Below are 12,851 nucleotides of genomic sequence, written 5' to 3'. Positions count from 1 at the left end.
AGCCTCTCGTCCTTGCCACATCAAAAGCAGGGAGTTAATCCCTCGCTCCCCATTAGCAGAGCACGTGGGATTATTTCGTTCATTCGTTTGTTCACGCATTTGTTCATTTATTCAGTACTCACCAGGCACTGTGCTAGATAAGAGATGCAGTGATGAGCAGAAGTCAACCTTGGCCCTTGCCTTCCTCAAATTTATAATCTGGGAGGTGGGGAAAACAGTGATTAATAAAATAACGATATAAATAATCACAGTTCTATTAGTGCTAAGTGCCAGAGCCTTAGGTGTGGGAGAGGTTCAGGGAAGGTCTTTCTGAGAAGAATCATGCTTTTGCTCAGATTTGAAGGGTGGTTAGGAAGTAATTGGATAAAGGGTTGTGGATGGGAAGAGCTTCCCAGAAAGCATGCCCAGTGAATGCAAAGGCCCAGGGCCGGGGAGGACAGGGTGAGTGAGGAACTGAGTGGAGCCAGTGGGGCCAGGACGGTGAGGGCGGTGGGCTGGAGAGGTGGGCAGGGCCAGCCAGCAGGGCCTGTGGCCTTGGTGAGGGTGTCGGCTTTCCCTTAGAAGCCATGGGAGGAGGGCTTCCCTGGCGGCGCAGTGGTTGAGAGTCTGCCTGCCGATGCAGGGGACGTGGGTTCGTGCCCCGGTCCGGGAGGATCCCACATGCCGCGGAGCCTGCGCGTCCGGAGCCTGTGCTCCACAATGGGAGAGGCCACAACAGTGAGAGGCCCGCGTACCGCAAAAAAAAAAAAAAAAAAAAAAAGCCATGGGAAACTTGTACATGCATGTTCGTCGCAGCATTATTCATAACAGCCCCAAAGTGGGAACAACCCATGTCCATCAACTGATGAAGGAATAAACAAAATGTGGCACATTCACACAATCAAATATTATTCAGCCATAAGAAAGAATGAAGTGCCAACACATGCTACCACATGTAGCTCGGTAGAGAAGGCCATGTAATGTATGATTCTCTATACGAAATGTCCTGGATAGACAATTGCATAGAGACAGAAAGTAGATCAGTGGTTGGCAGAGGCTGGGGGCAGGGGGAATGGGAAGTGACTGCTAAGTGCTCTAGGGTCTCTTTCTGAGATGATGAAGATGTTCTGGAATTAGATAATGGTGATGGTGGCATAACCTTGGGAACATGTTAAAAACTACTTTATTGTACACTTTGAAAGGGTGAATGTATGCATGTGAATTATATCTCAAAACAAAAAAGTGTTGGGAAGGCTTTTCGGGGCAGAAGCTTAGTGGGGTCACTGTGAGGGCTGATTGAGGTAGTTAGCTGGCTGGCACATGTGAGCCTCAGTAAATGGAGGCTGCACTCACAGTTATAAAGGAGGAGCTTCACAGGTGATGGATGAACAACAGAAAGGACCCAGGCTGAGGGGTGGGAGCCCAGAGGCTTGCAGTGAATAGCCAGGGGATGCTGCAGGCCAGGGTGGCTGGGGGAGCCTGGAGTGGGCTGCAGGAGGGCTGCATAGAAGCCTGCGGAAGCTGTGATGTACAGCTGTGGCACATGCTGGGAAGGCTCTCAGGCCAGTGCTGGGAGCCTTAGCTAGAAGTGGTACACCAGGGCTGCCTCCTGTTGGACATACCCACCCATCAGCAAAGAACCCACAGGGATCCCTCCAGAGAGCCTGGCCACCCAACTCAGTCCCAGTGGCCGCCAGTGTGGGTAGTGTCCTGGAACACCCGCCCAGGGGCTCATGTGGTGAGCTCAGCCGTCCATCTGCCCAGACACAGCAGCCGCTTCCTCTTTGGTCATGGGGCTGCTCAGTGGGACTCACATGGGGTCATCCCAGTTCCCCCTTGCCCCTGACTGTTCCTGAGCCTTGGCACACAGTAGTAAAAGTCATGGTAAAAATAGCGAAAGCAGCCTGCATTTGTTGAGCCCTTACTATGTACCAGGCACAGGCATCCATTCATTAAATTCCCACAATTACCTGGAGGGAAAAATATCATTACTTCCATTTCACAGATGATGAGAATGAGGCCCAGGGAGGCGAAATATCAGCCTAACAAATGCCCTCTCCTCCAATTTTTTTTTTTTTTTGCCTTTCAACAAAGTCACCTAACCTCCTTCCTGTCTCTGCTCCAAGCTGGGAAACTGGCCTGGGCAGATGACACCCTTTGATCTGAGGAGAGTGGTGGGAAGGGATGCTGAGTCCCCTGCTCAGTGAGATGGCAGCAGTGGACTGAGAGCACCCCTTCTGAGGTCAGACAGGCCAGCTTCACTGCTCTGTGATATTGAATAAGTTCCTTGACTTCTCTGAGTCTCAATTTCCTTATCTGAAAAATGGGGCATACAGAATTATAGAATTGTGAAAATCAAAACCAGGCAAAGAGCCTGCCACATAGTAGCTATTAGCAGTGGGAGTAGCGGAAGTAGCCAATGGCTTTGGACAAAGGATGTATTTGGGAGGCAATGACTGCTCAGCGATGGGGACTGAGTCGGGTGGGAGGGAAGAGGATAAACAGCTTCTCTAGGTCAGGTTTGTGTGTCCTCCCACCCTGACCATTTCTGTGTCACTCCCCGTGTGTTTCAGGTGGTGGCAGTGTACCCCTTTGTGGCCAGAAGCAGCCATGAAGTGAGTCTGCAGGCAGGCCAGCAGGTGACTGTCCTGGAGGCCCAGGACAAGAAGGGGAACCCAGAATGGAGCCTTGTGGAAGTGAACGGACAGAGGGGCTATGTGCCTTCCAGCTTCCTGGCCAGGGCCCCAGGTCCAGCTCTGTGGGGCTGGAGTCTTCCCTCTTAGGGTGCCCTCCTTGGAGCCCATGTTCCAAGAGGCTTAGAGGCTGTGACCCTGGGAGGGAAAAGAAGCAAAGAGAAGGTGGGGTGGATGGGGAAATCAGGCCAGGGTGGGGTGAAGGGTACCCAGAAGGCAGCCAGAAGAGGTAGGTGGGCCTTGCAGAGTGCCTGGCGTGGGTGGACATGAAAGGCTCCAACCAGGACGGCTCATTATGTCTGCATGAAGAGGGCGTTCCAACCTGAGTCACAACACCTGGGATGGCAGGTCACAGCTGATTGGCCAGGACTTGCTTATGGCCAATCTTACCTGTGCCCCGTCTGTTCCTGCCCATGGGAGTGGGTCACCCAGGTGAGCTTTACCTGTGCGCCGTGTGGTTGCATGGAGGCACACTGGAGAGTCCAGAACCGCCTGGCCTGGCAGTTCACTTCCTTCCTGTGGTATAAAGAGATACAACAGCCGACCAGTCAGCTTTTATTTCTCCATGCTGGGAGCTGAGTTATCTTGGGCAATGAACCCCTGGGAGCCCTCTCTAGCAGGGGAACGAGGGCTTGTCGGGGCAGTGGAGAGGTTCCCAGGAGACTTTGGGCTGTGCCAAGGAGTAGGTGTGAGCAAGTCACGATTCTGGAATGTGTTAAGGCAAATGCAGAGGCTGCTCCAGGGAAGAGGGGATTTTTGAGGGTGTGTTAGGTGGGGTGTGTGAGGCTGTTAGCAGAAGTTGTACACTGCTGCTGTGTTCTCTGGATTAGGAGACAGAGGGGTATGCAAGTCATGGAGGAAGCTCTGTGAAGCAGGTAACTAAAGGCCTGGTGGGTGGGTAATGACTTGGTTTCCTGTTTCTGGAAGAAGGGGAGCCAGTGGAACCTCCAGTGGTTTCAGGAGGCTGCTGAGGGCTTGGAGGCAACAGTGGAGGTGATGTCAGTTGGCTGTGGCCCCTCAGACATAGGACACAACCTCAGTTTTCCCATCTATAAAGACCTAACTCATAGGCTTGTGGTGAGAATGACATGATGCTAAGGATGTGGAAGCTCCTTTCAAGTCGTGAAGTGTGATATAAATGTAAATTGCAGGATGTCTAGGAAGTGGTCTCAGGATGGCCCCAGCCATCGGCTGGCCACTCGCCATGCTCATGGCCATGATGGACATTATTAATCACTGTGGCATCCTTTCCCATAAACCCAGGATCCCTCCCAACGCTGCAATCTAGGTAAACAAACTCTTGAACTTGGTGAGATCAAACTCATTGTCATCCCTTTCTAGAACTTAGAAATTGAAGCCCCTCAAAACAGTTCCTGTTCAAGGAAGACTGACCGCTGGGGCGAATTTGGGTGCAGCTGCTATTGGATCATCATCTCTAGGTTGTAACTTGGGGCTCACATAAATTGCAAGATTCACAGGAGAGAGAAAAGGTGATCCATTGTAACTTTTAAAACAAATTACAGATCGTTTAAAAATATATTACAGAGAGGGCAGAGTCAAGATGGTGTACTAGGAGGACGCGGAATTCGCGTCTCCTCACAACTAGGGCACCTACCGGGCACCAGTGGGCGACCACGGACATCTAAGGGGACGGGAGGAACCTACAGTGACCGGGTAGGACGTGGGGCGTGGGGGGAGTGAAGGGGGAGGAGAAGTGGAGGCGGGAGGGGACTGGCGCCCTGAGGGGCGGCTGGGGGAGGGGAAGGGATCCCATGCCCAAAGAGGGAAATTGGGGACCCATTGGGAGGGCAGAGGATCAAAAGGGAGCATGGCCAGGTTTCCCCTACCCACTTAGGCCCCCAGGAACCTGCTGAGATTCTGGGCCTGATCCTCTGCCCACCGAGGACCCCTCCAGCCGCGTGGGTCCTGAGGGAGTGGGAGGGAGGGAAGAGGGAGCAAAAGTAAAGGCCGGACCTCCGGGACCAGCACCCCTGAGGGGTGGCTAAGGGAGGGGAGGAGTTCCTACACCCAGCGGGACCCACCCATGGTTAGGGGTCCAGCTGTGACGGGGGAGACCCTGGGGGAGATGGTGGGGTAGGGGCACGAAGGAACAGAAGGGAACGTGGTCAGTTGGAGCCCCGTTGGGCTCCCGGGCCTAATCCTCTGCCCTTGGAGCCTCCCTCCTGCCATGCAAAGCCCGAGCCCTGGCCCTACAACCCCACCCAGGGCCCTACCTCTACACTCAGAGACCCCGTCCAATGTGCTGGGCCTAAACCCCACCCACACACCCTCACTCAGGGCCCTACCCCCAAACTCCAGAACTCCACACTCCAGAGGCCCCCCTTTCCACGTGCTGCCTCTCTCCTCTGCGGAGATCCTAAGCAGAGGCCCTGCCCCATGCTTGAATGTCCCCCTACCTGCCTAGGTCCCGCCCCACCCTAAACCCCACCCCTGCCTAAGTTCCACCCCCGCCTAAACTCCGCCCACATAGCCAAGGCTTTTTTTTTTTTCCTCTTTTAGATTGGGGTTCTGTTTTACCTTGTTGATTCATTATTTTTCCTAATATATTTTTTATCTTTCTAATTTTATTTTGTTTTTTATTCTTCGATCTTGTACTGCTCCTTTTCTTCTTCTTTTTTTTTTTTTACCGCACCATGAAGCTTGTGGGATCTTGGTTCCCAGGCCGGAAGTTGGGCCTGAGCTCCTGTGGTGGGAGCTCTGAGTCCAAACTGCTGGACTAACAGAGAACCTCAGACCCCAGGGAATATCAATTGGAGTGAGGCCTCCTGGAGGACCTCATCTCGGCACCAAGACCTAGCTCTGTCCAACTGCCTGCAAACTCCAGTGCTGGACGTCTCAGGCCAAACAACCAGTAAGACAGGAACAGAGCACCACCCATCAAAAAAAAAAAAAAAAATGACAAATATGTTACAGATGAAGGAACAAGGTAAAAACCTACAAGACCAAATGAGATGAAATAAGCAACCTACCTGAAAACGAATTCAGAGTAATGATAATAAAGATGATCCAAAATCTCAGGAAAAAAATGCAGAAAAAAAAGAAACATTTAACAAGGATTTAAAAGAACTAAAGAGCAAATAAACAGTGATGAACAACACAATTACTGAAATTAAAAATACTCTAGAAGGAATCAATAGCAGAATAACTGAGGCAGAAGAACGGATAAGTGAGCTGGAAGATAAAATGGTGGAAATAACTGCCAGGGAGCAGAATAAAGAAAAAAGAATGGAAAGACTTGAGGACAGTCTCAGAGACCTCTGGGACAACATTAAATGCACGAACATTCGAATTGTAGGGGTCCCAGAAGAAGAAGAGAAAAAGAAAGGGTCTGAGAAAATATTTGAAGAGATTGTAGTCGAAAACTTCCCTAACATGGGAAAGGAAATAAGTCCAGGAAGCACAGAGCGTCCCATACAGGATAAACCCAAAGAGAAACATGCCAAGACACATATTAATCAAACTATCAAAAATTAAATACAAAGAAAAAATATTAAAAGCAGCAAGAACAACAGCAAAGCAACAAATAACATACAAGGGAATCCCTATAATGTTAATGGCTGATTTTTCAGCAGAAACTCTGCAAGCCAGAAGGGAGTGGCGGGACACATTTAAAGTGATGATAAGGAAAAACCTACAACCAAGATTACCCAGCAAGGATCTCATTCAGATTCGATGGAGAGATTAAAACCTTTACAGATGAGCAAAAGTTAAAGAGAATTCAGCATCACCAAACCAGCTTTACAACAAATGCTAAAGGAACTTCTCTAGGCAGGAAACACAAGACAAGGAAAAGACCTACAAAAACGAACCCAAAACAATTAAGAAAATGGTAACAGGAACATACATATCGATAATTACCTTAAATGTAACTGGATTAAATGCTCCAACCAAAAGACAAAGACTGGCTGGATACAAAAACAAGATCTGTACATATGCTGTCTACAAGAGACCCACTTCAGACCTAGGGACACATACAGACTGAAGGTGAGGAGATGGAAAAAGATACTCCATGCAAATGGAAATCAAAGGAAAGCTGGAGTAACAATTCTCATATCAGACAATATAAACTTTAAAGACTATTACAATAGACAAAGAAGGACACTACATAATGATCAAGGGATCAACCCAAGAAGAAGACATAACAATTGTAAATATTTAGGCACCCAACCTAGGAGCACCTCAATACATAAGGCAAATGCTAACAGCCATAAAAGGGGAAATCGACAGTAACACAATCATAGTAGGGGACTTTCTAACAACCCACTTTCACCAATGGACAGATCATCCAAAATGAAAATAAATAAGGAAACACAAGCTTTAAATGACACATTAAACAAGATGGACTTAATCTATATTTATAGGACATTATATCCAAAAACAACAGAATACACATTTTTCTCAAGTGCTCATGGAACATTCTCCAGGATAGATCATATCTTGGGTCACAAATCAAGCCTTGGTAAATTTAAGAAAATTGAAATCGTATCAAGTATCTTTTCCAACCACAACACTATGGGACTAGATACCAATTACAAGAAAAAAACTGTACAAAATACAAATACATGGAGGATAAACAATACACTACTAAATACCCAAGAGATCACTGAAGAAATCAAAGAGGAAATCAAAAAATACCTAGAAAAAATGACAATGAAAACACGATTACCCAAAACCTATGGGATGCAGCAAAAGCAGTTCTAAGAGGGAAGTTTATAGCAATACAATCCTACCTCAAGAAACAAGAAAAATCTCAACCTAACCTTACACCTAAAGCAATTAGAGAAAGAAGGATGAAAAAACCCCAAAGTTAACAGAAGGAAAGAAATCATAAATATCAGATCAGAAATAAATGAAAAAGAAATGAAAGAAACAATAGCAAAGACCAATAAAACTAAAAGGTGGTTCTTTGAGAAGATAAACAAAATTGATAAACCATTATCCAGACTCATCAAGAAAAAAAGGGAGAAGACTCAAGTCAACAGAATTAGAAATGAAAAAGGAGAAGTAATAACTGACACTGAAGAAATACAAAGGATCATGAGAGATTACTACAAGCAACCATATGCCAATAAAGTGGACAACCTGGAAGAAGTGGACAAATTCTTAGGAAAGCATAGCCTTCTGAGACTGAACTAGGAAGAAAGAGAAAATATAAACAAACCAATCACAAGCACTGAAATTGAAACTGTGATGAAAAATCTTCCAACAAACAGAAGTCCAGGACCAGATGGCTTCCCAGGTGAATTCTATCAAACATTTAGAGAAGAGCTAACACCTATCCTTCTCAAACTCTTCCAAAATATAGCAGAGGAAAGAACACTCCCAAACTCATTCTACAAGGCCACCATCACCCTGATACCAAAACCAGACAAAGATGTCACACAAAAAAAGAAAACTACAGGCCAATATCTCTGATGAGCATAGATGCAAAAGTCCTCAACAAAATACTAGCAAACAGAATCCAACAGCACATGAAAAGGATCATACACCATGATTAAGTGGGATTTATCCCAGGAATGCAAGGATTCTTCAATATATGCAAATCAATCAATGTGGTACACCATATTAACACATTGAAAAAGAAAAACCATATGATCATCTCAATAGATGCAGAAAAAGCCTTTGGCAAAATTCAACACCCATTTATGATAAAAACTCTCCAGAAAGTAGGTATAGAGGGAACCCACCTCAAGATAATAAAGGCCACATATGACAAACCCACAGCCAACATCGTTCTCAATGGTGAAAAACTGAAACCATTTCCTCTAAGATCAGCAACAAGACAAGGTTGCCCACTGTCACCACTGTTATTCAACATAGTTTTGGAAGTTTTAGCCACAGCAATTAGAGAAGAAAAAAATAAAAGGAATCCAAATCAGAAAAGAAGTAAAACTATCACTGTTTGCAGATGACATGATACTATGCATAGAGAATCCTAAAGATGCTACCAGAAAACTACTAGAGCTAATCAATGAATTTTGTAGAGTAGCGGGATACAAAATTAATGCACAGAAATCTCTTGCATTCCTATACACTAATGATGAAAAATCTGAAAGAGAAATTAAGGAAACATTCCCATTTGCCATTGCAACAAAAAGAATAAAATACCTGAGGAATAAACCTACCTAAGGAGACAAAAGACCTGTATGTAGAAAACTATAAGACACTGGTGAAAGAAATTAAAGATGATACAAACAGATGGAGAGATATACCATATTCGTGGATTGGAAGAATCAACATTGTGAAAATGACTATACTACCCAAAGCAATCTACAGATTCAGTGCAATCCCTATCAAACTACCAATGACATTTTTCACAGAACTAGAACAAAAATTTTCTCAATTTGTATGGAAACACAAAAGACCTCGAATAGCCAAAACAATCTTGAGAAAGAAAAATGGAGCTGGAAGAATCAGGCTCCCAGACTTCAGACTGTATTACAAAGATACAGTAATCAAGACAGTATGGTACTGTGATGCTGGGAAAACTGGACAGCTACATGTAAAAGAATGAACTTAGAACACTTCCTAATACCATACACAAAAATAAATTCAAAATGGGTTAAAGAACTAAGTATAAGGCCAGACAGTATAAAACTCTTAGAGGAAAACATAGAACACTCTGTGACATAAATCACAGCAAGATCCCTTTTGACCCACCTCCTAGAGTAATGGAAATAAAAACAAAACAAATGGGACCTACTGAAACTTAAAATCTTTTGCACAGCAAAGGAAACCGTAAACAAAACGAAAAGACAGCCCTCAGAATGGGAGAAAATATTTGCAAATGAAGCAACTAATAAAGGATTAATCTCCAAAAATATACAAGCAGCGCATGCAGCTCAATGTAAAAAAAAAAAAACCCAATCCAAAAATAGGCAGAAGACCTAAATAGACATTTCTCCAAAGAAGATATACAGATTGTCAACAAACACATGAAAAGATGCTCAACATCACTAATCATTAGAGAAATGCAAATCAAAACTACAATGAGGTATCACCTCGCACCGGTCAGAATGGCCATGATCAAAAATCTATAAACAGTAAATGCTGGAGAGGGTGTGGAGAAAAGGGAACCCTCTTGCACTGTTGGTGGGAATGTAAATTGATACAGCCACTATGGAGAACAGTATGGAGGTTCCTTAAAAAACTAAAAATAGAACTACCATATCACCCACTACTGGGCATATACCCTGAGAAAACCATAATTCAAAAAGAGTCATGTACCACAATGTTCATTGCAGCACTATTTACAATAGCCAGGACATGGAAGCCACCTAAGCATCCACTGACAGATGAATGGGTAAAGAAGATGTAGCACATATATACAATGGAATATTAGCCATAAAAAGAAACGAAACTGAGTTATTTGTAGTGAGGTGGATGGACCTAGAGTCTGTCACGCAGAGTGAAGTAAGTCAGGAAGAAAAACAAATACTGTATGCTAACACATACATATGGAATCTAAAAAAAAAAAAGGTTCTGATGAACCTAGGGGCAGGACAGGAATAAAGACACAGACGTAGAGAATGGACCTGAGGACACGAGGAGGGGGAAGGGTAAGCTGGGACGAAGTGAGAGAGTAACATTGACATATATACACTACCAAATGTAAAATAGATAGCTAGTGGGAAGCAGCTGCATAGCGCAGGGAGATCAGCTCCGTGCTTTGCGACCACCTAGAGGGGTGAGATAGGGAGGGTGGGAGGGAGGCATAAGAGGGAGAGGATATGGGGATATATGTATACATATAGCTGATTCACCTTGTTATACAACAGAAACTAACACAACATTGTAAAGCAATTATACTCAAAGATGTTTTTAAAAAATAATATATATATATTACAACCATGACCATTAGCCAAGTAGCTACAAATAAAATATTTTAGGAAAAAAAATTTTTTTGGAACCAACCCACCTTAGAGTGTGTGTAAAAATATGTGGCAGTTTAGACTTAATTCCAGGAACATCTCTGTATTATAACTGTAGTGCCTAAAACGGTTAGCTCTGGTATTTGGAGAGCCTTTAAAAGTCTATACATGTCTTTGTCAGTCTGTAACTTACCTCCTCTGGGCTTGTGAAAGTGTGAAGGCTGCATACATAATGCAAAACTCAGTCCCTTCAATCCCTCTCCCAGCATCAAATTCACTCTCCAAGATGCTCATGACTCATTTTCCTTTCTCTTCCCTGCTCAGAGTTCTGATACAAACAGGAAGCACAGGGGAACAGATAATAAAACAGGAAATCCAACTGTGGTTCCATAATACTTAATGAGAGCCTACGGTGTGCTAGAAACCTAGCTCAGGGCTTCTTAACGTGGCTGCCCACGGCTTGCACCGGGGCAGCTTTAACTATGACTGAAGCCAGGATCCCACTCAGAGATGCTGATGTAATTGGTGTGGGGTGTGGCCCAGCCTCAGGAATTCAGAGAGCTCCTCAAGTATTTCTAGTGTGTGGCCAGGGTTGGGGACCTCTGCTCTAGACACACAGTGGTGGATGAGATAGACCTGGGGTTGGAAATGGTCACAAGCTGTTAGCTAGGACATGCCCCATCCAAACTTTGTACTTGCTCAGATGTTTCAAACAGGCAGCTTCGCAGCCAAAATAAATAATTTTAAAAGTTATTTAAAAATAAAAAGGGACTTCCCTGATGGCACAGTGGTTAAGAATCCGCCTGCCAATGCAGGGGACACGGGTTTGAGCCCTGGTCCGGGAAGATCCCACATGCCACGGAGCAACTAAGCCCGTGTGCCACAACTACTGAAGCCCACGTGCCTAGAGCCTGTGCTCTGCAACAAGAGAAGCCACTGCAATGAGAAGCCCGCGCACCGCAACGAAGAGTAGCTCCCACTCGCCACAGCTAGAGAAAGCCTGCGCACAGCAGCAAAGACCCAACGCAGTCGAAAATAATTAATTAAAAAAAAAGTTATATATAAAAAAAAAACCAGGCAGCTTGAGAGGAGGTTTGAAATAGGACAGCCTGTTCTGTCAGGTCCCAGAATGTACATTTATTAAGTGCCATTAAAAGGCACCTGAACAAAACTGGATATTCTTGTAGGCATAAGGGAGAAAACTGAAATATTCTTGGAACCAAATCTATCTCATGAGGAAAAATAACAATGTATTCAGTAGCACATGGGTAATGGTTTCTCCTAGGAGATGAGATTAAAAGTCACTGAAGGGTGAGAAAATGCATAATTGAGAAGATGGAGAATGGCCTGAATTTTCTCCAGGGGACTCTGTGTAATGTGCCTTTCCCCCTCCGAATACCTAGAACCATTGCCCTGTGTCTTATGTATTTCAATGCTGGACTGCCACATATTAGACTTATAAACAAAGGTATTTGTGAATTGAACAAGACTTCCGGGAGGTGAAGACTGATCCACAAGGGTGCCCCTTGCTCCCTGCAACAGACTGAGACCCCTTTAATCTCTTGGGTTCCAACCTAGTTTTAGACATGAGGACAAGATTACAATATCAAAGGAAAGATGAGCAAATTCGTGGTTAATGTGGTGAGTCTAGCTTGGTGAATAACTGATGTCAACTACTGGGAATAAAGGACTTGAAGATGAAATGCCGCTGAAATTTGTGTGACTCTAACCATTGGATGGTCAGATACCCCAGTGTGACATTTGTTCACTAGATACTTGCCATAGATAAAAATGGCACCTCCTTTATTCATGTGCTCATTTAGTGAGTGTCTACTGCACATCTTTGGTGCCTCCAGGATTTGGCCTTAGCTGCTGGGGATGCAGTGAGAAGTCAGAGAGACCGGGGCCTTGCCCTCCCAAAGCCCACAGTTTGATGAGGGAGGCAGAAAGGCAACAGTTAAACACAGTGTTAATTGTTAGGATAGGGTGATAACAGGTGCCACCAGAGCCCAGGGGAGGGGCCAGCCCCTGACTCAGACTTGGTGGCTAAGGAGGGCTTCCTGGAAGAAGTGATATCCAAGCTGATGGGTAACAGGTTAGATGAAGGTGGGAGGGAGGACACATGCAAAGGCCCAGAGTTAAGAGCAAGCACAGCTCATCAGGGAACTAAAATGCTATAGTGCTGGAACACAGGGTGTGTGTAAGGGTGGTGGGTACAGTGCGAGATGGCTTAGTGAGGTCTGCATGGTAAGGAGATTTGGAGTTTATTCTGAGGGCAGTGGTGGGG

General features: G+C 45.1%; 1 protein-coding gene across 1 annotated transcript in view; it reads left to right on the top strand.

The window, feature by feature from the left end:
- ARHGEF37 (Rho guanine nucleotide exchange factor 37) overlaps nucleotides 1-3,214 on the top strand; it is a 37,465-nt gene extending 34,251 nt beyond the window's left edge. The window contains exon 12 of the mRNA XM_079702371.1: nucleotides 2,553-3,214. Within this exon, the coding sequence (XP_079558497.1) occupies nucleotides 2,553-2,762 (210 nt within the window). The 3' untranslated portion in view covers nucleotides 2,763-3,214. The remainder of the gene's footprint in view (nucleotides 1-2,552) is intronic.
- The last annotated feature ends 9,637 nt before the right edge of the window (nucleotides 3,215-12,851 follow it).

This window comes from Hyperoodon ampullatus, assembly GCF_949752795.1.
Source record: "Hyperoodon ampullatus genome assembly, chromosome: 4".
Taxonomy (NCBI): domain Eukaryota; kingdom Metazoa; phylum Chordata; class Mammalia; order Artiodactyla; family Ziphiidae; genus Hyperoodon; species Hyperoodon ampullatus.
Note: the sequence above shows the minus strand (reverse complement) of the source record. Positions and strands in the feature narration are given on the sequence as shown.